The sequence below is a fragment of the Sciurus carolinensis genome, chromosome X (assembly GCF_902686445.1).
Source record: "Sciurus carolinensis chromosome X, mSciCar1.2, whole genome shotgun sequence".
Taxonomy (NCBI): domain Eukaryota; kingdom Metazoa; phylum Chordata; class Mammalia; order Rodentia; family Sciuridae; genus Sciurus; species Sciurus carolinensis.
In genome coordinates this window covers 100,000,307-100,028,286 of record NC_062232.1, presented here as the reverse complement: position 1 = coordinate 100,028,286, position 27,980 = coordinate 100,000,307, and the positions used below count along the sequence as shown (strand labels likewise).

General features: G+C 44.6%; 2 protein-coding genes and 1 pseudogene across 2 annotated transcripts; 1 reads left to right on the top strand and 2 right to left on the bottom strand.

Annotated features, from left to right (window-relative positions):
- Positions 1 to 1,046: 1,046 nt before the first annotated feature.
- On the bottom strand, positions 1,047 to 6,040 carry LOC124971627 (rhox homeobox family member 1-like). Its single transcript, XM_047535302.1, has 3 exons — positions 5,551 to 6,040; positions 3,370 to 3,415; positions 1,047 to 1,163 (listed from the first exon to the last, which is right to left on the bottom strand). Exons 1-3 carry the CDS (start codon positions 5,979 to 5,981, stop codon positions 1,047 to 1,049), a joined length of 594 nt encoding a protein of 197 aa, XP_047391258.1. The 5' UTR covers positions 5,982 to 6,040.
- Positions 6,041 to 12,513: 6,473 nt separating this feature from the next.
- On the bottom strand, positions 12,514 to 20,590 carry LOC124971626 (E3 ubiquitin-protein ligase Praja-1-like; annotated as a pseudogene).
- Positions 20,591 to 21,526: 936 nt separating this feature from the next.
- On the top strand, positions 21,527 to 26,835 carry LOC124971625 (rhox homeobox family member 1-like). The gene is made up of 3 exons (XM_047535301.1): positions 21,527 to 21,906; positions 23,054 to 23,099; positions 26,722 to 26,835. Exons 1-3 carry the CDS (start codon positions 21,527 to 21,529, stop codon positions 26,833 to 26,835), a joined length of 540 nt encoding a protein of 179 aa, XP_047391257.1.
- The last annotated feature ends 1,145 nt before the right edge of the window (positions 26,836 to 27,980 follow it).

Below are 27,980 nucleotides of genomic sequence, written 5' to 3'. Positions count from 1 at the left end.
TGGAATATTCCACAATGTTTGTGTGCGTATATATGTACGTGTATATATATATGTAAAATATATGTATATATTAGATATATTTAAAATGCATATACATAGTTAAAGTGTACTATTGAAATAATAGAAGGCAGAGGGTGGAGTACAGCTAGTGAATGAGGGGGCAGGAGGAGTGAAGTTTGAAAAGAGAAGGTTCTATGGAAGGAAATTGATCAATTATGTTATGTGCATATACAAATATGCATAATGAATTCCCTTATTATGTCTACTTACAACATTAAAAGTGAAAAAACAGTTAAAGAAATAATGTCCTTCCGAAGACTTTCCAGTTATCAGCCTGCTTTCCTAAAACTGCTCATTGGACACTCTCGCTTCGATGGTATTGTTTCTTTGTAAGCAGCAGGACCTCCAGGGCAGAACAGCTGCTATGTGGCCATGTGCCTCACAAAAATGGAGGGAAGTGAACTGAGATTCAAACTAAGGACACGAGTGTTCAGTTACCACCTTCCCATAAATCCTGCGAGTTGCCCTTTAGGGAGTTTCTCTCAAGAGTCCAGGATTCACAAGTGAACTCACCAGCATGGCTGGAACTCAGCCCTGTGTGAAGACACACTGTTCTCTTGCTAGAGACCTGGCTTGCCCCTCCTTGCACATGTTGCAAGTCCCAAAGGGGCAGAGTGGAGGTGGGCATAGCAAGATGGGAGAGGGAACAGAGCTGAATGTATGGGTCAGTGTGAACCCCTCATGGAACTTGGGAAAAGGTGAAGTGCAGGGCCTACTGATGGTGACCCAGGCATGTCACCTCATTGAGGCAGAGCTCCTCGTTATTATGCTGACATGTCCCTTCTGGAAAAAATTACATCACATTTTACATACCCCAGTATGTACATGAAAAAAACTATATTGATGATTCACTTCTTTATTGCCAATATAACTGCTAAGGAAATATGCTAAGGAAATAAGTGCATGTTGGGCATCAACAGCAGCCCATATGTCAGTGCCAACAGATAAACATATCAATGATCTGGTTCCGGAAGAAGGATGGCATTCTAGGGCCCCTCCAACACCTGGAGTTCAAGGTGATCCTGGGTAGGAGGAGGTGCATTTCTCAGCAATGACTCCCTCAGCTGTTTCCTGAATTTGGCTCTCTTATTCTTAAACCAAACCTGTATCAGAGGGAAATAGGCACTGGTTTAATATCTTGAAGTTCATGTCATAATTGTAAAAAAGACATCATGCAGTTCTATAGGTCACTTGGATTTTTAAATTGCACAGCAGAAACTTTTTTGTTTCTGTTGCTTTGGGGTTTCGAAGTTCTGGTAATAGAACTCCAGGCCTCACACCTCCTAGGCAAGTGCTCTCCCACCAAAAGCTATTTTCTTATTGCTCAAATGCCTCAGGGGGCCTGGGTTATAGCTCAGCAGGGAAGGACTTGCCTAGAGTGCAGGAGGACCTGGGTCCATCCCCAGCACCACAAACAAGCAAACAGAACGACCTTAGGAGACTAAACGCCCTACCCGCTCCTTCAGCTCATCCTTGGGGAGCACCAGGCCTGTGCCCTGCTCTGGAAGAGGCCGAGTGCCTTACTTTCCTCCTTCCAGTCTAATGTTCTTCACTGCTTTCTTGCAGGTGTTGGATGCAGGTCTAACTTGTGAGTGGCTCTTGGTCCCTCATGCTAACCCCACACCTGCACAGTCTGCATCCTGGCAGCTGTCCCTGGGCCATGCTGTCTCCTGCTCCCTCACTAGGGATAGTTTCACCCTGTTTGTGGGGATGTTGGGTATGACAACATGTGGGCCCCATCAAAGTCACATGGAGGAGTACATCTCCCTGTTTGAAAAGCCCCTGTTCAGGGTGAAGTCAATATTCAAAAGGAAGGAGCATGTGGGACTTTGGCAGGGGGTGCCCTTCAGGGTGGCCACTGCATCATTTTCCTCTGAAACCTCGTGAGAACTGAAAGGGATCTGGAGTGGAGGCCTGGATGCTGCTTTGACAGTGTTAAGGGAATGAGAGCAACACAACCCATTGTCAGTCTCGCTCCCTGCAACCTGCCACCGCCTCCCAACCTTTCTGGAGACAGGACAAAGTCAGCTCACAGTTTCAGCTACATTTCCCAGATCCTGGACAGTGCCATTGACCAGCATGGAGGGGCACCCTTGGCCCCACTGTTCAACCAGGACATGCAAAAGCTGTCTCTCATTCCTAAGGCACAAAGCTGCAATCAAAATTGCAAATATTAAAATACAAAAGGAAAAAATTCTGTCAGGTGTCATTATCCTCTCAGCCTCCTGCTTGATGAGCTTTCCATTGTATTTAATTCTTTAGTAAGTTCTCCACTGCAAATTGTAAATGTCACAAATGGCCTCCCTGCCCTCACGCCTTCTTCAGCTACATGAATGTATAATTTAAAGAAGGCATGTGTAAGAAAGCTCGGGCTGAGGGAGATCCAAAGGTTCCATCCCTCAAGTCTACATAAACATAATGTAAAATTAATTCAATATTCTTTTGATTGGGTCACTCTTTGGACAAATTTCCCAACTCTTGCAAACCTTTGCCCTACTGTAACCATAACATTACCATTTCGGCAATGTTTTCAGGTAGTTACATCACAGTATGCAAATTAAAATGGAGGGCCGCCCCTTTCTGTCACCTTAACGATATGTACAAACACAAGCAGGAGGACTAGGCACTTGTACTTTTCAGGTATCTTCCCACGAGTCTCAACTTAACCTATGCTACTTACACTTAGAGCGTGTACTTTCAATGAATTACTCTCTCATCACACATTTATAAATTTATTCAGCTAACTCAGTGCTTACACTTGGTGTAAGCAAGTTAATGCAAATCAATCCTCTCTTAATTCTACTCCTTTCTCCATAAATGTGAAATACTTCCTAGGTCAGACCAGGCCCATCCTTACTCCTCACAGAGGTGCCAACAGATACCTAGGGAAGAAGCTGAACTTTATTTTAAATATATACCTATACATATTTATTATGTATGTAATTATGTATATATATTTTTATTTACATATTTAATTTTGTATGTAGAAATGCAGAAGTAGTTTTTGGATTTGTTTTGTTTTTTTCCTTTAGGAAATCACATTTCCTCTGGTAATGGGAAAAAACCACAAGCTCACATTTATGATCCTCCAAAGCTCAAAATTAGTCTACTTCAACAAGACAATTAAAATAACACCAATGTAAATATACATGTTTATGTCAAAACAAATGCCACTAATATATATAATTATAATGCACTAATAAAAATATTTTTTAAATTATCAAAAAAGTCTAGGTCAAAGGTGTGCACATCCTGAAGCAGGTTTTAGAACGACTGCCCTCACAAATTGCTTTTCTTAGGTTTACTGACCTGCACTCTGGCTTCACTCACATTCATGCATCTTGCAAGTTCCCTTCTGTGGAGAGAAAACAACAGATGTTCAGTATTCAGTGCTATGGATGAAATACATTATGTGCAACCTGTGCTTGTTTTAAAATTATAGTCTCCTTTCACAACTCCCCAAGTATACTTCCTGTAATTTCCTGGGAAAGTCTCACTTTAGAAATGGGTTTACCCAGGGCTGCTGATGTACCTCAGTGGTTGAACACTTGCCTAGCATGTACAAGGCACTGGGTTTGATCCTCAGCACCACAAAAAATAAATAAAAATAAATAAAATAAAGGTTTTGTGTCCCTCTACAACTAAAAAAAAAAAAAAAAAAAAAAAAAAAAGAAATGCATTTACCGCTCACAAAATTTAAGGTGACACTAACAGCTCAGTGGTCAAGACCCATAATTTTAACGTGCTGCTGTTAAAGAATAAAAATGACTGCAAGATATATAATAAACATGATATACAAATTTTAAATACAGGAACACTGAGGGAATGCAGTCGCATGACAGGAATTTATTCTCCTAACCCTGATTTCAATAAGACTTCAAATATAAAGGCACGCCACCTAAACAGTCAACAAAAAACAGATAAAGTGGATTATGTAAAGAATAAAATTGTCTTTGAATCAAAGGACATAACCAAGAGAGCAAAAAGGCAACCACAGAATGGAAGAAAATATTTGAAAATTGTAATATCTGATGAGAGTAACTTTTAGAAACAGGTGATAGTTCCATAGTCAAAAAACCCCTCTCAGATTTAAAAAGAAGCATTTCTTTTTAAAAAGATATATAAATGACCATGAAGCCCATGAAAAGATGCTCAATACCACTGACTACTAGGAAAACACAAATCAAAACCACAGTGATACTATCTCATACTAATTAGGATACCAAATATTAAAACCCAGAAAATAACTGTTGTAAGAACCTCATGCACTGTTGGTGGAAATGTCAAATCCTGTAGTTACTATGGAAAAGGAGTCTGGTGGTTCCCTAAAAACTTAACATGGAGGGAGGAGAAACAGTAAAAAGGGGACACCAAGGAATTAAATGAAGTAAATTAAATTTCATGCATGTATGATTATGTCAAAATCAACCCAACTATTATATATTATTATGATGCACTCATAAAAGCATTAAAAACATTAAACAGAATTTTCATAGGATCTAGCAAATCCATTTCTGGGTATACACCTGAAAGAAATGAAAACTTGGACTTGAGATATTTGTCCACCTATGTTCATAGCAACCCTATTCAAAAGAACCACGTGCAAAAGCACCCCATTCGTTTCTCCACATGAATGCTTAAACAAATGGAATATAAGCTGGGTCTCCTGGTGCAAATCTGTAATCTCAGTGGCTCAGCAAGCTGAGGTAGGAGGATTTTGAGTTCAATGACAGCCTCAGCAACTAAGTGAGGCTGTAAGCAACTTAGTGAGACCCAGTCTCAAAATAAAAAATAAAAATAAAAAGGGCTGTGGCTCAGTGGCTAAGTGCCCCGGGATTCACTCCCTGGTACCAAAAAAAAAAAAAAAAAAAAAAAAAAAAAAAGGAATATAGGAATATAATGGAATATTACTCAGCCCTAAAAAGGAAGGAAATTCTGACACATGATAGAACATGAATAAACCTTAAGGACATTACACAAAAAGATATAAGACAATCACTAAGACAAATTCTTGATGAGGTACCCAGAGTAATCAAATTCACCAAATAAAAAAGAATGGTAGTTATAGAACACTGGTGGTTGTTTAATGGGTATAGAGTTTAATTTTGGCCACATGTAGAAGTTTCTGGAGTTCTGTCCCACAGCAATGTGCAAATATATAATATCACTGAAGTCCACACTTCAAAACTGGTTTAAATACTGTTTGTTTTTGTACTTTACAGCAATTTGAAAACAAAAACCAGAACAATCAACCACCAACCCATTTCCAGACCTAATTCATGACAATACTGCATGAAAATGTTGACACGATTCCCACAAGGCAACCCCCACATAGCAGAAAGGCAGGTGAAGACCCTACCGGTTTCTGCTCAAGACGCGCGGGGCAGGGCGGGGCAGGGCGGGGCAGGGCGGGGATCGGGAGAGGGAAAAGTGACCACAAAAAGAACCTGAACCCCTGGAGCCCGAGCACCTCCCACACCAGTCACTTACCTGGTGCTCACATCAGGGTACTGAGTTTCTTGGAAAACATTTTCTAGTTCCTGCACCTGCGACTGCGAGAACTTGTATTGGGTTCGTGGACGCCTGCGACGCGGCTGTGGAATCGCAGCGGCCCCGTTTGCAGGCTGCCCGGGCTGTTGATCCTGCCCGGGCTGCTGCACAGGCCCCTGGTTACCGCCACCGGCCTCGTGGTCTACATCATCTTCCTGGTTCACAGCATCCTCGTGGTTGAGGTTAGCCTCTTGAATCACCTCTTCCATGAGGCCTACGGCTCCTTCACGAAAGTGGCCGCCTGCAGCAGGTGCCGCTTCCTCTTCTGCGGCGACCGCTGCTATACCTTCCTCTGCTTCAGCTGCTATCTCCATATCATATATTCCCAGACCATAGTAGTCGGGGTCGCAGTACTGGCACCAGTGTGCCATAACTGCGACGACGCACCAGACGCCGCGTGGCGTCCACGAGCGCGGTCTGGCTGGCAAGAGAGTCGTGCCACAGGGTGGAGCTAGTCCTAGAGGTATTGGCTACGGATTTACGGCACGTTCTACGTACACACGCTACTCTTTCCAGGATTGCTATTGGCTGTCTGTTGGGCGCCAGTTGCTAGCCAGTTGCGAGGGGTGGAGCTAGTTAGGCGCTCAAGTGATGGGGCGGGGCCAAAAGTGGTGGCAGTGTCGGGGGTTGTGCCAACAGGGGCATGCGTGGAATGGGGGCGGGGTTTGCCCTTAGCTGACCACCCCGTATCTGAACTACCTATGGCTTCCAGAAGGGACTGTGTAGAAGGGGAGGGGTGAGAACTCACACTGACCACAGGCCCCCGCGTGAACATTCGGAGAATACCTCAGGACCCGCCATCCATAATTGACAACCTGCACGTGGCACGAGAGAGGAATTCACATGACCTGACCCCCTAGGAGGTTACTCGCTCACAGTTCCTGCAAGGAAACTGAAAGCAAGGCCAAGCTCCCATAAATGTCCCAGGAGTATCTTGGGCCTGGTCCACAAAGCGTTCTGCGTCGTGAGAGGCACTCTGCAGGAAACCCTGTGAGTCCCTTGAGGAAGTCTCCGCGCTCCCCATTTTCAGTCCTGAATCTACCTCAGAGTCGGAGTGTACAATCTGAGCAGTGCTGATCACTTGCAAGAAAGCTTAGGCTGTGCCTCGCGTGGGGTGCATGCCCGTAATCTGAGTAGCTTGGGAGACTTAGACAGCCTCGCCAGTTTAGCGAGGACCTGAGCGACTTAGTGAGACCCTTACTCAAAATAAAATATAAATGAAAAAGTAAGTGCTGGAAATGTGCCCCTGGGTTCAATCCCTGCTACCAAAAAAAAAAAAAAAAAAAAAAAAAAAAAAAAAAAACCACCTAAAAAGTAACGCTGGCTGGTGTTGCTTACACTGGATTGCTTATGCAGCATGTGTCATAGTGAAGATATATTAGTTAATATTCAGAAAATACCTAGAACAATACCTGTGCCTTGGGAGGCTGTGGCAGGAGGATTCCAAGTTCAAGGCCAGCCTCAGCAATTTAGCAAGATCCTGTCTCAAAGTGAAAAATAAAAAAAGCATTGGGAATGTAGCTGAGTTCTAAATACCCCTGGGTTCAATCCCCAGCACCCCCCCCCCAAAAAAAAACCACAATTTTTTTCTTTAAGTCAAGCATGGCAATACGTGCCTATTGTCTCAGCTATTTCAGAGGCTGAGGTGGGAGTATCACTTCATTACAGGAGTTTGTGACCAGCCTGGTCAATATAGTAAGATTCCATCTTGTAAAAGAAAAATTCAGCCAGGTACAGTGGCACACACCTGTAATCTCAGCAACTTGGGAAGCAGAGGCAACAGGATCGTTCAAAGCCAGCCTCAACAATTTAGTAAGTGCCTCACAATTGAGCAAGACCCTGTCTCAAAATTTTTAAAAAATAAATAAAAAACAAAAGGGTTGGGGATATAGCCCAGTAGTAAAGCCCCTCCCCCCAGATTCAACCCCAGTACCAATAATAATGATAGTAATAATACTAACAACAACAACAACAGAACAGGCAAAGAAACCTTTGTGCTTTGAGGAAGGAAACTATTATAAGCTTGAGAAGCTTATTTTAAGAATAGACTACTAGAATCCTGGACTTAGAGCCCAGCTTGGATGACTCCTGTATGAATATTCTTGTGCTCATAGCTCATCTTACAGATGTGAGCACAGATGTCCAGAAAAATAGAGGACTTGTCTGATGCTCAGAGCTACTTGCTGAGTATCTCAGGCCTTCTGAGGTTCTGAAATACTATCTTTGAGTAAGCGCAATGATGGAGTTCTTTAAATAAGTAGAAGAACTTTGGGTGAAAATAAGTACTGGACTTAATCTGCTAGTTGAAGATCATGTTGCTGAAAGCTTGACCCTTGTCCCTGGTGCAACAATGAGGATGAGGTTTTGACAAAAAGAAGAAAGAAGTCTTAGTGATTTGCTAGTAAATGAGGAGAATAGCAGACTAGTCTCAAGAGCTACTGTCCCCTTAACCAGGGGGAACAAAGGTTTTTTTAAAGGGAAATTACAGGACTAGGCTCTGGGTATGACTGTCTGCAGATACGATTCCCATGCCTTGAAACAGTGGTTGCTCAGACCTGCAGATACCAGTTCCCAGGTCAGCACATCCTACTGATACAGCTTCTTTCAATCTTGTGGCCACTGAGCTGAAGGACATGAATTTTACAGCATGGGACTTGATGAAAATTAATCTTGCTTTCCCCGAGGTTATGGAGGCAGACAAGGAGAGAAAAGAAGGGGAAAAACCTACGTCAGTTTTGAAATAAGCAACCAGCGGTCAAGCAGCAAGCTTCGTACTCAAATCATGGAGTGACCACCATTACTACTGACTATGTCTGACTAGGGAAGAGAGGCCTGTGTCATGGGAAATGCAGTGCTGTTAGGACGAGCAAAGTGGGCTTCAAGCACAGGATTGACCCTGGAGGAAAAAGTCCAGGGGGCTGGTAAAGGAGTGACCCAGTAAGCAGTATCTACCAAAAACCACCAATGAGTACTCAGCATATGTATGGATATGAATCTTACTGGATTTGGGGTACCTTCTCTATGATCAGACTGTGGTAACCTGATCAGACGATGGTAATTGGAGAACAGACGGGCCAGATGTGAATCAAAAAGAAAACTTTATTGGGATGACTCTCAGGCAAGTTTCACTGGTCCACCAGGTGCTGGGCTGGAGAAGTCGCACGTGGCCCCCAGGGGCTGTGTTTTCACAACCTGGGGTGGGGGAGGGGAAGCTTGAGGGGTCCTTGCTCCTTCAAGAATGCATAGGGTACATTGTTTCTCTGTGCATGCACAAACTGTTTGATGCCCTGCCCCCATTCAGTCACCTTAAATCGCCTTAACACTTTCTGCACCACACCACCTGATAACTTGAGAGACTCCCCTAGCCATGACCCTGATAACTGATAACTTCAGTAGCCAAGAAAAACCCTAAAGAGTCTGTCATAAGGAGGGATGTAGAGATTTTTCCAAAATTAGACCACATCCGCAGCCCTATATTGTATTTTATTTGGAGACAGGGTCTCAGTGAGTTTCTTAGGACCTCACTCTGGCTGAGGCTGGCTTTGAACTCTTGATCCTCCTTCCTCAGCCTCCTGAGCTACTGGGATTACAAGCATGCACCACCATGCCCAGCTATTTTCTTTTTTAATGTGATGTATGTACAAAAAATATGGACATTTGATTTAAAAATAAGTTTTGGCAGTATATAGAAAGAGGCAGAACCTAGGGGTCCATAGGCTACTAAGAGAGATGTAGAGGGGTGGAGGCAGCCAGGCAAGATGGAAGTGAAGAGACAGAGACCAAAGGAACAGGGAGCGGGTCCTATAATGAGGTTAACTTCCTGGTTGACCAACAGGCCTGTTGACACAAGCAGGGGACCCAATCAGACAGACACTTCTATAGTCATGCTAAGTAGGGATCCAATAGAATAATGGAAATAGATGCATGGACACAGGGAGGCACCAATGAACAATAGTGAGGAGAGTGTACAAGGGGTAGAGATAAGGAAAGGAGGACATTCTAGGGACCATAAAATGAACATCAAAAATTTCTTCACCCAACTCCTGGCTCTGGGGCCTAGTCTCTTTAGAGAAGTTTGTTAACTGTCGCTTTTGCAATAAACCTGCTGCTTGCTTACCATTCCTGGGTCATGTTCCTCAATTCTTTGCTAAGCAGAGACAATGAATGCAACATCCCTGGACCATAACAGTAGCAAAAAGGGTGGCTCTGGTCTTCACAGTGGTTCTGAGTATGGACAGGTCTTTGCACATTGCAGCACACAGGGTATCAGGACAACAGGACTCAGCCTCTTGCCAATGCCACCAGATGGGACAAGTGAGATCCTTGGGTTGTATCCCTAGGCAAGGAAGAGAGAGAAAGGAGAAAAAGAAAGAACAATGATAGGAGAAAAGGGCATTAGGAAGAGGTACGTGTTGTGAGGAGCAGGAAAGGACCACCAGCCGAGGGAGGTGGCAGGTAGGAGCACAGGTCTCGAGCCTGCATCCCCGTATGTCCTGGACACAGGATGAATGGGTCTGACCCTTGACCTCCTCATCTACAAAACGGGGATATCTACAGTGTCCACCTCACTGGTGTTTCTAAGGGCCCAGGAGATCATAAACCGTCATCTCCTTCAACTCCACGTATCCAACCTGTCAGCAAACCCTGCGACTCCACCTCAGAACCCCTCCCCGCACCTTTCCCATTTCCTGCAACACACCTCAGAACTCACCACCACCTTAAGCCTGGGATACTGCACCAGCCTCCCGTCCCTCTGCTTCCCCCGCTTTCCTCCTAGCACCATTCTCCACTCAGCAGCCAGTGACCCAACAGTGGGAGTGTGAAGTGGCCCCTGCCACGCCCCCGCTCCAACTTTTCTACTGCTGCTGCTTGGGTTGGGCCCAGAGAAGGCACTTCATACTTGGTAACTGGCATTATTTTCTGTTTTCTAGGGATACCGTGGGTTAGGTCAAGACAGAAGGTGCATCTGTTGAGGGGACACACGCTGTCCTGGCACACTTGCTGCACAGGGCTCAGACATGCAGCAGCCAACAGAGGCTTCCTGACTGAAGCACAGACAGGTCCATGCGGCATTTTCACAAGGAAATGTCTCACCAGATGTGATGATGCACACCTGTAATCCCAGTGGCTCCGAGGCTGAGGCAGGAGGATAGTGAGTTCAAAGCCAGCCTCAGCAACTTAGCAAGGCGCTAAGCCACTTAGTGAGACCCTGTCTCTATATAAACAATAAAAAAGGACTGGGGTTGTGACCGAGTAGATAAGCACACTGGAATTCAATCCTTGATACAAAAAAATTAAAAAAGAAAAGAATGTGTCTTTTCTTCATCACACATTGCCAGAGGATCACAGTATCTCTCCTCTCTTGAGCCCTTATGAGTTAAAAATAAATAAATAAAAATGAAAATGACTAGGGCCTGGCGCTGGGGCTCAGTGGTAGAGTGCTTGCCTAGCACGTATGAGGTACCACATCAAATAAATAAATAAAGGTATTGTGTCCATCTACAACTAAAAAACAAACAAACAAAAGAAATGTGAGACTGGGTTTATAGAACATTCTAAATGACTAAAGTAGGATATACAAGTCTGCATGATATGGTCATTTGTAAAGATTTGTAATTATCACCTTGATTAACACTCACAACCCACCACTAATGAGGAATGAATGTTAACTACATTTTAAAAATTATTAAATTCAGAACCAGGCACAGTGGTGCACCCTTGTAATTCCAGCTACTTGGGAGGCTAAGGCAGGATGATCCCAAGTTTGAGGTTACCCTCAGCAACTTAGTAAGACCCTGTCTCAAAAAAAAAAAAAAAAAAAACAACGGGGCCTGGGGTTGTGGCTCAGTGGTAGAGTGCTTGCATAGCATGTGTGAGGCACTCTGTTTGATAATCAGCATCACATAAAAATAAATAAATAAATAAATAAAAGTATTTTGTCCATCTACAACAAAAATATTACAAAAAATACAAAGGGCTGAGGATGTAGCTCTGTGGTAGAGCACTCCTGGATTCAATGCCCAGTATAAAAAAAAATCAAATTCAGGCAAAGTTATAGAATAGGATACTCACCAGATTAGCCATGCAGCAGGTATTGAGTAAAGTCAGGATTGAGACAGTAGCAGTCTGGATACAGGGCACACTTACCTCTATGTCAGACTGTGATTTGCAGTGATTTTTGCCTAGGATGGACATCCACTGGGTATTTTTTTTTTGTTTTGGTTTTTTAGTTGTAGATGGACATAATACCTTTATTTTATTATTTATGTGGTGCTGATGATTGAACCCAGTGCCTCACACATGTGAGGCAAGAGCTCCACCACTGAGCCACAACCCCAGCCCATCCATTGGGTCTTTTTTTTTTTTTTTACCGTGTAAAACCAAAAGTACTTTAATAAGCTTTTATGGCACTGCAATTATAGGAACATTAACCCAGAACATGCAACAGAAATTATTTTGCTTTTTGGACATAGTTAACAGATAAACTTGACATTACAATTAACAGCAACATATTCTACTGAATAAAACAAATGCCATTTATTCCGACTTTCAGGTTAGAAAATGTATGCTCTTATTGCCCACTCAAGTAGCATTTAGAAAGTTTAGTTTTCCCTTTCTAACGTCTAAAAGGCAGTATGATGTGTGTGTGTGTGTGTGTGTGTGTGTGTGTGTATTATTATGGATTGAACCCAGGAGTGCGCTATCACTGAGCTACACCCCCAGCCCTTTTCTAACTTTTTACTTTGAGACAAGGTCTTGCCAAGATGCTGAGGCTGGCCTTGAAATTTCAATCCTCCTGCCTCAGTCTCCCAAGTCACTGGAATTACAGGCGTGTGCCCCCACCTGTATGATTTTTAATGCAACCATACACAACCATTTTCACATTGGAAATAATCACAAGGAATCAACGGGTTTAGTCTAATTGACCAAATGGTTTCATTTTCATTATTAATTTTCAGAGGGCTCCTGCAGTATTGTGGGTTTCAGTTATGGGGAAAATAAACAGACCAGGAGTAAAATGCCTTGGTCTTTAGAGTGGGGGAGGGAACATGCAGCGGCACTCGGGGCATGTGCCTGACTTCTGAAGCCAGATGGACACGCAGGGCTTGTGGAAATAGTGGTGGCATGGAAGCTCAGTGGCCACCTCCCCCTTCACATATTCACTGCAGCAGATAGAACAGCACATCTCTTGGCCAACTGCACCATGATCTTCAGTGACCAGGATCTCGGGAAGAGCGTCGATGCTCTTCTTGCTTGCCAGTGGATTGGCCACCTCGACATCCACTGCCAGAGACTCCAGGTGTGCTAGGGCAGTCTCCATGGCTTGGGCCAGGCGTCCTCGAGTGCCACGTAGGTCAGGAACTGAGGATCCACGCAGGAAATGGCCTCGGCCACTCCTAAACTATCCGCAAATTCATCACAGAGGCTCCAATCCACTTCTAGGTCTTCGCTGACACTGGAGTCATCTTCAAGGTTGTTGTTGCCATCCAGCACCAGAGTTGTTGTCCCCCTCATGGCTGCTCTCATTCTCATTGTACTGGAGCCAGGGAATTTCTCCTTCTTCCAGGGATGTCTGTTCCTCTTCCTGAAGCGATGGTTCTTGAGCTTCCTCGAGATAGCTGCTGCCGTTGCTAATGGCATCTGCACTGGCGCTGGCACTGGCTCCAGCGCCCATGCCAGGGCTGGTGTCGGTGACGCTCACACTCACTCTAGCTTGCTGAGGTTCCCGCTCTTCCTTTCCTGGCAGGGTCTCCCAGCTTTCTCCACTGGAAGACAGGTTTTGCTCTCGACTTCGGTACTTCCTGCGCAGAGCAGCGATCCACTCTTTGTCACTGTCAGAGTCTTCATCACAGTATTTGTAGTCATCATCACTATATGTCCAGAAGTCAGGGTCAGCCATGGTTCGTCACCTCCTTGGCACCTTCTCTGGTTTCACTTGGTCGTTCCTTGCTTCCCTCTTGTCCTCAGAGCACTTTGGCTCACAGTAGCCACTTGAACTCTCGCCTCTGCCTCTCTTTGCCAGACCATCCGAGTGGCCTTCATCAGCATTGACAGCATCCCTCCACCTGGAAGTACTGTGTGGCATATCATCATCATTATCAGTATCAAAAAATAATTTTTGGTTTCACGCAGTTTGAACTTGCCAGATTTCGGACTTTGGGCTTCACCGCCGGTTCCTCTGCACTCTTTGAGGGGTTTTCCCCACCACCACAAATACTCACAGGAGCCCTACTGGGATGTGCAGTTAAGTTCTGCCCCCTTCTCTCCCTCTCCAAACTGTCACCGTTTGTAGCCACCTTGCCTTCAGCAGAAGACATCTGAGAGGCCACACTATTTTGCTTCGGGAACTCTGCTCTGCTAGCAGAGCATCTTGCCAGAGGGGCTGGGTCTACCTTGTCAAGCTCCTCTCGCACACCGTGGTTAAAGCTAGAGAACTGGGGAGGCAACCCCACCACAGACCTCGCCCCTTTCTCTGGGTCATACAGCTTATCATCCTTAAACTTGCCAGTTTTCCCTCTCACTGGCGGTCGCTCAACAGGCCCAGCCCCCTCCTCCTATCATCTGCCCCAAAAGTGTCAATATGTCCAGAAGCCATTCCTCTTCTGCCGCCCGAAGCCCTGTACTCTCTTGGCGGATACCTGGAATAGTCCTCATTATCAACATTCAGGCTGGTTCCCGAGCTCTCACAGTCGTCCCAACTACGATATGTGGTAGCAAATGGTGATCAGCTCCTCTTGGTGGTTTAACCGGATCCTGGTCTGTGCATTGGGACTTCGGCTGTCATCTTTCTCTGGCTGGCAATCCTTTCCTGATGGCTCGTGGATGACCTGAAACCTGTCTGGACAGCAGCATGCTTTTCAGAGGGGCAGAGCTCTTGGACCTCCGACCGCCACCACTGCCAGAGCTGCTGCTCTCCATTGGGTCTTTAACACACTGAAAGAGTGATTAAAATTTCACATACACATTATGATTCAACTTAAGCATTCTGGTAAATCCTAGCACTCCTGGTGCCCACAGAGCAACACACACCTAAGGCACCTGAGACTGACTGAAGGTTAGGTAACTCCAGAGTGCACCATGCAGGTCTGAGATGTGAGGGAACACTGAGCTGTCACACATGTCCCAGCTAGTGTACCGCACACCAGGATTAGAACCCCTGGAGGTCTCTCATGTCATAACTGATTGAAAGCTACAGATGGATCATGAACTGAGCAGCCAAGATAGTGGGAGGAGGCAGAGTCCAGCAAGAGCCAGGCTCAGGAGGAGGCACCTGGCTGACAGTCAGAGAGAGGCTGTGGGACTCCAGCCCTTGACCTCTTTTTGAGCTGAATTGGTCAGTCGCCACCTTGTTTTGTAAGAATTCTTAGCCAGACTGGAGAAACGTGAGGCAGTGGACACTTAGGCATGAGGAACAGTAGGGGAGGTCCCTAAGCCCCATGATACTTTAGGGTTCCTTGAAATGGTTCATTTTATTTCCTAATATGGCGCTGAAGACAAAGGTAGTTGTGAAAGGGAAAACAGGAGAAATCCCTATCAAACTATGATATTGTGCACAGAACCCATTATTAGAAGTCATTTCAGTGTTCGGGATATGTACGCCTCCTACCACACCCACAAATAACTATTGGAAGGAAGAGCCGCAACACCTTCCATCTGTCCTGGTGCTCTGCTATTTGGCAATAAAATTGGATTATGTCTGAACAAGAGATCAAGTCGCTATTTCTAGAGCAAGGAAGGGAGGGTGGAAGGGGAAGGAGGCAGGGGGAGAGTGGACTCTCACCCAGGTCCCTGTGCAGGAGCCCAGCACAGGGCACACGTGAGCTAGTGTGGAGGACCTGCAAGCAGAAGCGCCTCGGTGAAACAGCACAGGATGTATGTGCACTATTGCATCCAGAGTGCGGGCGGTGTGAGCATTCTCCATGCACTAAGCACTGGGCAGGGGTCTACACTTGCCCCTTACGCTGTTGGATTCCTTGCTACAAACCCAGAGTACCTGGACTTTCTCAAGAGGTGCTTTGACTTTCTTTCACAGGACGTCTGAGCACCCTATAACTAACTGCTGGGCAAACCCAGTCCTAAGATTCTACTCCCAGAGCTCCTGGCTGTGTGGAGCGCTCTGATTTGAGCATCACTGCAAATACTCAAAGCAAGCTGCCAGCTAACAAGTCATCTCCCCTTAATTACTTACCCTTGCTGGATTATTGGCTGCTGGATATGGAAGGCTGCCTGAATTAAAGGTCAGCAGAGGGCTGAGGTTGTGGCTCAGTGGTAGAGTGCTTGCCTAACATGTGTGAGGCTCTAGATTTGATTCTCAGCAATGCATATAAATAAATGAATAATATAAAGGTCTATCAACAACTTAAAAAATTTTTTTAAAGTCAGTATAAAACTTTACTTAAGTGACGCTGTGAGGTTTTCCTATATCCACCTCCCACAGCCAAAGTGGCAGGAAAAAAAAAAAAAAAGAGGTAAGTCCCTCTCAGCTCAGGCTCCTGACCAAGGTGAGTGCAGTCAGCTGCACTGCAACAGAGAGACCCTTTTGTGTAGGCATGCACCCCCTCACTTCATCCACAGCCTTTTGGCATGCTTTGTGCCTATTTCATGGCCTGGTTTTTGCATATACATGCGACAGCATTTTACACACCCAGGGACGGGTTGTAAAAAAAAGCCAATAGTTGGTTGACTAAAAATTAGTACCTTGGCTTCCCATCTTAGGTAGGCATGCTTGACACTGGAAAGAGTCACCACAACATGATCAGATCCCGATGTTTGAGTACTCTTCCTGTCCCTACCCAGAGTCTGTGGAGGAACACAACTTGACCACAGCAACCAGGGCATGGAGCCTCAACCCAGCTGAAACCACTGATGATACCATATACCGCAGCATGGGAGTCTACCAGGACAGGGAAGAACTATATGGCCAGTGCCAGGACGATGACCCAGGATCTAGTGAACTCCAGGAAGCTACCTTTTCCTGGGACTTGGAAGCCTTTTTGTCTCTCCTACTGTGAGTTCGCAGCACTAGGCTTCCTCCTGCCTTACAACCAGGGCTTCAATGCTCTAATCTCTTTCTGCCTCTTCACTCCCAGAGAAATGCAATCCCAACCCCCAATGCACCCCCACTCTGGCTCCCTTGAACCTGGTGATTTTATTGGGAGAAGACAGGGAGGGCAAAATACTGCCTCAAACTTAGCGAGAATTGGAAAAAAGAAAAAAAAAACTTAGCGAGGAACCACAGCCCCAGTAGCAGTAGTGGAAAGTCATTCTGGCGTCAGAGTTCAAAGCCCCATGGACTAAGAGATGGTGGCAGGAATGGCCAGCCAGGAACTAAGACAGTCGGGACAGACAGCAGTCCCTCTACCTCACTGCTTTCACCACATGCTTCCTGCAGGATTGGGAGAGAGTTTTCAAATGTATTCCATGTCCATACCTGGTTGTGAGGTAGGATCCAAGCTCAAGGAAGCACCCATTTTCCTTGGAACAGGGGTTGGGTGCAGGCCTCCTGTCCCCTGGGGTCCCTTCTCACCCTTCCTGAGCAAAGGCCACCCTGGATCCAAGGCCAATGGGACCCACCTTCCCTTGGGCATCAGGGCAGGGGCAATGCCTTCTGGGCACCAAGGTAAATATTTCCATGCAGCCTTTCAGTCAATAGTGTGGAAACTGCCCTGGCGTTAGCCTTCTGGGAACAGAATTTGATTTGATCCAGGGCCTGATGAGGGTGAGGAGAGTAAGGCATGGCTCGTGGTAGATGTGGAGGGTCAGATTCTGCTCTTATTTAAGTTTTTAAGAATGTAATCGTAGGGGATGGAGTTGTGGTTCAGTGGTAGAGCGCTTGCCTAGCATGTGTGAGGCACTGAGTTCGATTCTCAGCACTACATATAAATAGATGAATAAAATAAAGGTCTGTCAACATCTAAAAAAATTTTTTAAAAAAAGAATGTAATCATAATACCTAACTGTGATTTTTCAAAATAGTGCAAAAAGTATTGTTCATCCGGAAGTCTGAGTTTGAGGCTGCCTCCTTCAACTGAGTGTGGAGAGAAATCCATCCCTAATGGAAGCCTTAACCTTGACATAACAGCACAGTGTACCGAGGAAGCTGTGTGGCGGTACAGGTATTGAAAGCGAGCTTGAAAGTGCAGCACTTCGTTTCATCTGCAGCTACAAATGTTGAACATTTGTGCATTTCTCCCCCAAAACAGAAGCTTGCAGCATGCATGAGTGTGACTGAAACCCGTGTGCAGGTCACCAGAGCTGAAATAAGTTATTTGGCAGAGCAGACATTCTAAAACCTGCTTCAGAATGTGGACAGCTTCTCCTGAGACAGTCTGAGGTTGGCATGTTTTTGTTGTCTTTTCCATGTTTAGGGAGGCATTTTTGAACTTTGGAAGCTTTGTAAATGTAAAAGGACATAAGGAATCCTCAGCTTAAGGAAATTTCTCATTGTGAGAGGGTTCATCATTAAAAAACAAAACAACACAAAATCTTCCAGTCCCTACGTATAATTAAATATATATGTACAATAGCAGTATACGGTCTATATATACTTGTGTACATGTGCAGGAACACATACACAAACCTATATACATATCAGGGAGGACATTTGTTTCTTTATTTGGTACTGGGGATTGAAATCAGGATGCTCTACCCCTGAGCTACATCCTCAGTCCATTTTTTTCCTTTAGTACTAGGTATTGAATGCAGGGGTGCTTAACCACTGAGCCACATCCCCAGCCCTTTTTGTTTTTTGAGACAGGGTCTCTGAGTTGCTTAGGGTCTTGCTAAGGTGCCAAAGCGGGCCTCAAACTTCTGATCCTCCTGCCTCAGCCTCCCAAGTGGCTGGGATCACAGGTATGTGCCACTGTGCCAGGCTAAGTCCTTTTATTTTTTATTTTGAGACAGGGTCTCACTACATTTCCCAGGCTTGCCTTGAATTTGGGATTCTCCTGCCTCAGCCTCTTGAGTAGCTGGGATTACAAGTGTACCCTCCTGGGTAGGGAAGGCTTCCATGTGAAGAAAATCGGTAAGGTGAGAATAAATGCATTATCTCTGTCATTGAATTGATGAGCACAATCAACGACACAGTATACATAAGTACCTGACATGATACCTAGTTGCAGAATAAGCCATCAGAAACATTCACTACTGTTACTCAGTAATACACAACACACACACACACACACACACACACACACACACCCCTCCTGTTATCACTAGAAGACCTGGCATGTGTGGCATAACAAAAAGAGGTCTGATTGGGAGGCACTCACTCAGCTCTTTTAGAGATACACACTGAAATATTTACTGATGAATTGATGATGTTTAGATTCACATCCCAGAAATCCAGATGTAGATGCAAATGTGTTGCATAGGTATTCATAAAACCAGATTGTCTAGGAATAATTGTTGAAACTGGGTGATGGGGTTCATCTTGTCTTTCTCTCTGCTTTTATATGCCTGACACTTGATGGCATTAAACACCTGTAATGATCAGGGTAGCAAATTCAAATGCTGCCAAGGCCAGGCAGGTAACATCAATGAGAGAAGCAAGCAGGGTGGAGTCTGGCATAGTGGGGAAGAATATGCCTCTTGCAAAGGGAACAGCCAATACTCAGTTCCAGCTCAGTGCTGCTGCCTAGGAATGCTGGGCCAGGACTGCCAGATTTTTCCATCTTTCAAGATGGTCAAATATCAAAACATTTGCATAAAACCTTCACTTCCTTAAACATTGACCACGAACTGAAGTATGTTTGATCAAAAAGTACACTGGTCATCTAAATCAGGTCTACAGAGCAGACTCAGGTCACAGCTGCCAATTTGCAAACTGCCTGAGATGCCCATTGCAAATCATTTTCACTCCATGGAACAGAAGTTATTTGAAAGCACTTTAAAGCCAGCACTCCTCAACTGCCATTGTTCTGTCCTGACAGTTTTAACTGTCAGTCCTGCTTCTGCATATACTTTCTCTCTGCCCTGCATCCCTGCCTGAAGTTTCTCCTCTTTATCTTTCACGCTCCTTATCTAGTTCTGATCTTAAAGTTCTGAGAACTAAACACCAAAGCATCACAAGTGTCCCAGTCAGGGCTGACTTGATCTTTCTTGGACATTTTGTAGCTCTTCTTAAGATAAGCAGGGTGCTTGGGGGAGCTTTAAGAAATGTTATGCTCAAGGTTCAAGGCAACAGAATGTGAAGAAGAGGGCATCCTAGAGAGGAAAAGGGGATTTTATGAAACTACAGTCTCTTGTGATCAAGAAATGTTTTCTTGAACTTCAGTAGTTCTCTCCATTTCCTTTTATTTTTTCCTCCTGTAAAGATATTTTTCTAAATGCTTTTTTAAAATATTAAATTTTTAATCTCACTACAAATGGAAGCAGGAAGGACCTCATGCAGTGTAAGCATTCCTGTTTGTGATCAGCTTTGAGCAGGGTTTCACACTTGGACCTTTGTCACAAGTGGCAAGGAGGAGTCAATGAGAATAATTTTGGTCCAAATCAATTGACTTTTATTTAATGCTAATCACACCAGTATTATAATTATCTTAACTCTTCACACATTACTTAATCAATAAGTTAGAATAGTATAAGCCCCGAGTAAGCAAGACTCACTCCTTACTTAAACCCGTTCCTAAGGTCCACTCCTACACGACGTGTCTTAAGTCGAAGGGCAGCGGCTTCCAGTGATCAGTCAGGAGGACAGCCCAGGAGATCTTGCTGAGGAACTCACTTCGGCCGGAGTCCCGATCAGCGAGGATGGTTGGATGGCGGAGTACAACGAGGTCATTGCAGGCACGCTAGGCAGAGATGTCTCTGGCGGAGCGACGCTGGGTACACACACGGGGCAGCAACGCTGTCGTGGAAGACGAGGGTGAGGCAGCTCCATGGTTAGCTCCACGTCTTGGTCACGATGGGGACGACAGATGTTCCAGGCCAATGCGAGCAAGTCAGTGAGTCTCCTCCAGGCTTGGTGCAGCACTGGCATCATGGATTGGAGACAGAGCAAGGTTCGATCATCAGTCTTCATAAATCCTTTCTTATCGAACTCTGCCAGCCAGTCTTGGCAGGAGTCAGTCACATTTGGTTATCTTACTCGGGGTAAACATTACATTATCACAGCACTCAAGTTGTTTTTACAAGTTGTTTTGCAGACTACACATCACACAAGTTGTCACACATTTATTTTGCTCCTTACAACCTTTATGTGAATTGAGTATCAAAATTGTGGTGTGTTTGGGCATTCTCAAGGGACTAATGGGGCTTCTTGTAGAGTGTGTCTCAATACCCAGAATGTTCTAGCATCACAGCACCAATGTGCAGCTGCATCCCTTATGGGAGTTGGCAGATTTGTCTTTCAGTGTTCTTGATGGAACTGAGAGCAAGCTGTCCCTTAGTGGATCAGGTCAGATTAATTCCTAGCCTGTGACATGTACAGGTTGGGAATTATGGAGGATGGGATGAGATGTTCTCCAAATGTTCACTTAAGGGGTCCTGTGGTCAGTGTGGCATCTCAATTCCTCCCTGTCTCTCCACCCCTAAATCAACTTGCAATTCAGCAGAGTCCCTTCTGTAGGGTCCTAGTTGGAAACCAGGTGGAGTATTCAGTTAAGTTGCATGCTTGGCCCCTTTTCTGTTCACGCCCCCTGTTGGCACGTTTTTTCTCCACAAGACCCTTATTTTTGGCCACACCCCATTACTTGCTTCCCTAACCAAGTTCCACCCACAGCCACTGGTTATGAATGGAGAGCCGATAGTAATCCTTTGAAATAGAGCCTGAGCTGTCCCCGGGCCTAAGTTGCCCCAGAACCCTAGAAACCATTGTGAAGTTGCAGATCGAGGGGGAACACCACGCTGTTACCCCGGCTGTGTTCCCAGAGTGCACTGCGGTCACAGAAACTGCGAGGCTTCTCGAGCAGCAGCCATGGATGGCGAGGACCAATACTGTGGTTCCAACTACTATGGCCTGGGAATGTATGAGGTGGATATGAATGTTGAAGAGCAAGGTGTCGCAGTGGAAGCCGCAAAAGCAGGAAGTGGCCACTTTGGTGAAAATGTAGGCCTCTTCGATAACAAGAAGCTCGAGAGTGACATGATCCAGGAAGGCGATGTAGGCCTTGTGGGTCACGGCAGTAGCCTGGAGCCCCGGCGACAGCCGCAGCCTATGGAGAGGGAAGAATTGGCTGCAGTGGTTCCGCTGCCCCGACGCAGGCGTCCTCGAATCCAATACAAGTTCTCAAAGTGGCAGTTGCAGGAACTGGAAAGTCTTTTCCAAGAATCTCAGTACCCTGATGTGCTCAGCAGGTAAGTGGCCGGCTCTGGGAGGCGCTCGGGCTCCGGGGGGTTCAGGTTCTTTTGGGGTCACTTTTCCCTCTCGCAATCCCCCCCTCTGCCCCGCCTGTCTTGAGCAGAAGCCCGTAGGGTCTTCGCCTGCCTTTCTGCTTTGTGGGGGTTGCCTTGTGGGAATCGCGTCAACATTTTTGTGCAGTATTGTCATGAATTAGGTCTGGAAACTGGTTGGTGGCTGGTGGTTGTTTTGTTTCAGAATTGTAGTAAAATACACAAAACCCTGAAATTTATTATCAAAACCACTTCTGAAGTGTGGACGAAAGCAGTATTAAGGATTTACATATTTACATGTTGTTGCGGAACAGAACTCCAAAAACATCTTCATCTGACCAAAATGAAACTCAAAATCCATTAAACAATTTCCTTTCCCTGCCCCCTCATCCCCCACCCGCCTCAGGACCCAGTAACACCATTTTACTTTTTTAATCCTATGAATTTGATTACTCTAGGTGTTTCATATAAGTGAGATCCTATGGTGTTTGTCTCTTGGTGATTGCCTTATATCTTTTTGTGTAATTTTTTTAAGGTTTTTCCATGTCGTAGCATGTGCCAGAATTTCCTTCATTTCTGAGGCTGAGTGATATTCTAGTATATGGAACTATCAGCTATATTTAAAATCTCTTGTCAGATATCATTTTTGAATATTTTCTTCCATTCTGTGGTTACCTTTCCACTCTCTTGATTATGTGTTTTGATTCATAGAAGTCTTTACTTTCGATAGTCCACTTTATTTTTCTTTTATTGTGTATTCTGGAGGTCTGCTTTTGTAAATTAAATTTTATTGGGATCAGAAGAATGAGGTACTGTCACGCAACTTCAGTACTATAGCCTTCCTGTATTTAAAATTTGTATAACTTGTTCCTCAGATGTTTGCGTTATTTTTAACATAGACAAGTTATCTGTTTGGACTACTGAACAATTAGTGTCACCTTAAATTTTGTGATGAGGTAAAACCCTTTCTAAAGCAGACTTTTCCAGGGGATTACAGAATAGAATGCTTGGGTAGTTGTGAGGTGAGATTGTAAATTTCAAATGAGCCCAGAATTATATTTATTTCATCCATAACACCCAATGCTGAACACCTGTGGTTTTCTCTCCACAGAAGGGAACTTGCAAGACGTGTATATGTGGCTGAAACCAAAGTGCAGGTTAGTAAGTCTGAAAATGGCACTCTGTCTGAACAGTTATTTTAAAACCTGCTTTAGGGTATGCACAGCTTTGTGCTAGAAGTTTTCAAGTTAATGTGTTTTTATTGTATTTTTACATTTCCAAACAAGTTTTGGATTTTGGTGTAGTCATGGGTGGAAAATGAAGTAAGTAAACTCCAACTTGTGCTCTTTCCCATTGCCCAAGGGAAAGCAGATTTCCTAAAGGAAAAAACAAACAAGACAATTCTATGTACAATGTTAAATATATGTACATATGTATCTGAATAATTATAAAAATATATAATACAGAGATGTATGGGCATATGTTCAATAAATAAAGTTCAATTCCTTCTATCATGGATATATTTTAAGCTGCACCACTGTGCTGATTCACATTGGGACTCAGATTGCCTTGGAAGTATTCAAATTGATGCAGGGAGGAGCAAGTATTTAAGATGTTTGAATTGTACTATTTTTTCTTCTTCTGGTACTACAGATTGAACCCAGGGGAGCTTTACCACTGAGCAGCAGCCTGAGTGCTTTCTACTTTCTTATTTTGAGACAAGGTCTCATTAAGTTGCTGAAACTAGCCAGGCATGATGGTGCATGCCTGTAATCTCAGCAGTTTGGGCGGGTGAGGCAGGAGGATCGCAAATTCAAGGCCAGCCTCAGCAATTTAGCAAGGTCCTAAGCAACTCAGCGAGACCCTGTCTCTAAGTAAAATATTAAAAAAGGCTGGGGATGTGGCTCAGTGGTTAAGTGCCCCTGGGTTCAATCCCCAGTACCAAAAAAGAAAAAAAGTTGCTGAAGCTGGTCTTGAACTTGGAATCTGCCTGAGTTTCCCAAGTCACTGAGATTATAGGCATGCACCACCACACCAGGCTTGTACTAAGTTATTTAAACTAAGCATAAGCACTAAATGAGTGGATTTATACATATTGGGATGAGGGGGAAATAATTCACCCATAGAACACATTCTGTGTGTAACTGATATATGTTTAGTTAAGCTGAGGCTGATATGACCACATAATCTGAAAAGCAAAAGTACCTGGTGCTCTCTCCTGTCTGCTGCCCTGGCCTTCACCTTTTTTTTTTTTTTTTTTTTTTTTTGCCTTCACCTCTTGAACAACATCATTGGGGTCTTCACCTGCCTTTGGACTGCAGGTTGGGGGGCTTCCTTGTAGAGATCAAGGTCAATATTTTCATACAGTATTGATGTGAATCAAGTCTTTGTCAGTTTAGAGTAAAGATAATAGAGTGACCACCTTTAATTTTAATTTTTTCAGGATACTGTGATGTGTCCACCTAAAAACATTGCTAAAACATAGTAACATTATAGTTGGAACATACATGGTTGAAATATATAACAAATGTTTGCAAAAACTTTGGAAATTTGTATACAGAGTGAAACCAGCAAAAAGAATAATATTGAATTAATTTCACTTAAACAAAGAAGATTGAAAGGGTAAGAAAAATTTATCTGGGATCAAAATACCCCTTGAAGATTCCACATTAAATGCATATATAAGTCTTCTTGAATATTTTCTAACATGGGAAGATTTATTTTTCTATTTTGGTGGTTCTATTTTAAAGAGTTGGGTGTTGTGGAATAGGTGTGTGTTTGGGGTGTAGCCCTCTTTTCAGGGTAGATAACTACCTGTATTAATTATGGATTGTTCATTCCTTCAGGCAGTGATGACTAAAATGTAGGCAGGTCATAGGATCAAACAGTGACTCCCTAAGACCAAAAACCAAAGTGATACATTCAAAACAACAACAAAAAAGGAAAGAAACTTCAGGTTGACCTTACTATTATTATTAGCTTTGCTGCAGCATGCACGTGTGAGTGCAGTGATGGAAACAGGCTGTGAGTATGATGGTGGGTGCCCAGAAAAGCAGCCCCACAAAGCAAGCCCCTGAGCCCTGGTGTACTAATGCCACATGCCAGGCTCCAGTGTCAGGCCTGGCCCAGGTGGGAGAAGTCGGGAAGCAGCTTGGAGCATTTCTTAGGTGGTCAGGCAAAGTCAGAGGAAAAGAAAATCTGAAAGTGTGGTGGGTTGCTTTTGCCCTCCCTGGGTCACTTGTCTCTCTATGAAGTTCTAAAGGGAACTTGAGCCACAGGACACAACTGAGGGAAAGTCCAGATGTTCTCATCCACTTCCAAACTCTCCAGGGAGAATTTCCCAAGAAACTTAACATGCAAATTCCCCTTCTCTTTTGCAAATATAATAGAAGTGTTTTAGGAAACCAGTCTTGGGAATACAGACTTAATATCAGCCCACACCATCAGTCCCTTGTAAGCTTCATGTTTATGTAGACTTGAGGGATGGAACCTTTGGATCCCCCTCAGCCCGAGCTTTCTTACACATGCCTTCTTTAAATTATACATTCATGTAGCTGAAGAAGGCGTGAGGGCAGGGAGGCCATTTGTGACATTTACAATTTGCAGTGGAGAACTTACCAAAGAATTAAATACAATGGAAAGCTCATCAAGCAGGAGGCTGAGAGGATAATGACACCTGACAGGATTTTTTCCTTTTGTATTTTAATATTTGCAATTTTGATTGCAGCTTTGTGCCTTAGGAATGAGAGACAGCTTTTGCATGTCCTGGTTGAACAGTGGGGCCAAGGGTGCCCCTCCATGCTGGTCAATGGCACCACTGTCCAGGATCTGGGAAATGTAGCTGAAACTGTGAGCTGACTTTGTCCTGTCTCCAGAAAGGTTGGGAGGCGGTGGCAGGTTGCAGGGAGCGAGACTGACAATGGGTTGTGTTGCTCTCATTCCCTTAACACTGTCAAAGCAGCATCCAGGCCTCCACTCCAGATCCCTTTCAGTTCTCACGAGGTTTCAGAGGAAAATGATGCAGTGGCCACCCTGAAGGGCACCCCCTGCCAAAGTCCCACATGCTCCTTCCTTTTGAATATTGACTTCACCCTGAACAGGGGCTTTTCAAACAGGGAGATGTACTCCTCCATGTGACTTTGATGGGGCCCACATGTTGTCATACCCAACATCCCCACAAACAGGGTGAAACTATCCCTAGTGAGGGAGCAGGAGACAGCATGGCCCAGGGACAGCTGCCAGGATGCAGACTGTGCAGGTGTGGGGTTAGCATGAGGGACCAAGAGCCACTCACAAGTTAGACCTGCATCCAACACCTGCAAGAAAGCAGTGAAGAACATTAGACTGGAAGGAGGAAAGTAAGGCACTCGGCCTCTTCCAGAGCAGGGCACAGGCCTGGTGCTCCCCAAGGATGAGCTGAAGGAGCGGGTAGGGCGTTTAGTCTCCTAAGGTCGTTCTGTTTGCTTGTTTGTGGTGCTGGGGATGGACCCAGGTCCTCCTGCACTCTAGGCAAGTCCTTCCCTGCTGAGCTATAACCCAGGCCCCCTGAGGCATTTGAGCAATAAGAAAATAGCTTTTGGTGGGAGAGCACTTGCCTAGGAGGTGTGAGGCCTGGAGTTCCATTACCAGAACTACGAAACCCCAAAGCAACAGAAACAAAAAAGTTTCTGCTGTACAATTTAAAAATCCAAGTGACCTATAGAACTGCATGATGTCTTTTTTACAATTATGACATTAACTTCAATGTACTAAACCAATACCTTTTCCTTCTGATTGTAGGCTTGGTTTAAGTATAGGAGAGCCAAGCATAGGAAATATATGAGGGAAACCCTCCTGAGAAATGCACCTACTTCTACCCAGCATGATGATGATGCCATGATGGAGGGGCCCTAGAATGCCATCCTTCTTCTGGAACAAGATTGTTGATTATGTTTATCTGTTGGCACTGATGCCCAACATGCACTTATTTCCTCAGCAGTTATAATGGCAATAAAGAAGTGAGTTATCAATATAGTTGTCTTCATGTATACTGGGATATTTAAAATATGGAGGTTAATTTTTCCAGAAGGGACATTTCAGCATAATAACAAGGAGCTCTGCATTAATGAGGTGACATGCCTGGGTCACCATCAGAAGGCTCTGCAAATCACAGTTTCCTAAATCCTAGGGGGGTTCACACTGACTGTTACATTTATCTGTGTTCCCTCATTTTGAACACTTGCTTGTGTCAGCAGAGTGGGTGTGTGTAGTGTGGTGCCTGCACAGAAGACTGGGCTTGCTACCTGGAGGCTCCTTGCCCAGTTGGGAGTGCCAAAAATCCAAGAATACACGTGTATGCCCCTGCCTCACAGGATGATTTTTTTTTTTTTTTGTGGTGCTGGGGATTGAACCCAGGGCCTTATGCTTGCAAGGCAAGCACTCTACCAACTGAGCTGTATCCCCAGCCCGCAGGATGATTTTGAAAGCTGATACTCTTATTGCCCAGTGTGGACTCTTTCTTCCCTTCTTAACACTGAGGTTTCTCAATGCCTTAAGTAGCCTCAGTACTACAAGGCCTGTACAAATAAGTCCAGGACACCGTTAGACCCAGCCCTGACATCCTATCCACTCTGGCCCCAGCTGAAACTGAGAGCCCAAGCGCACTCAGCATAAATCCATTAATCCCCAACATCTGGTCCGACTCACAGCAGCAGAGAATATTGTTTTCACATTCCAGCTGCCTGGAAGAAGGCAAAAGAAGTGAATGTCACTCATATATAGTGTACCTGTCTCCACTGAGACAGATATAATATAATCAGAACCTGGGAGAGCTAACGTGGAAGTGACTGAGAATCAAAATTCCAGACCTCTATTTTAACTACAATTACTTAGAACCAAAGGGCAGGTGAAAGGATAGGACACCAAAAACTCTTTATTGGACAAGGATGTGGTCTCCATGTAGATGTGGAAAGGAACTTTTGAATAAAGAGAAGAATTACTGAATGTATACAAAGTAGGGAATGAAGTTTGTTCTGAGTTGTTTTCACGAGAGCCAAAGT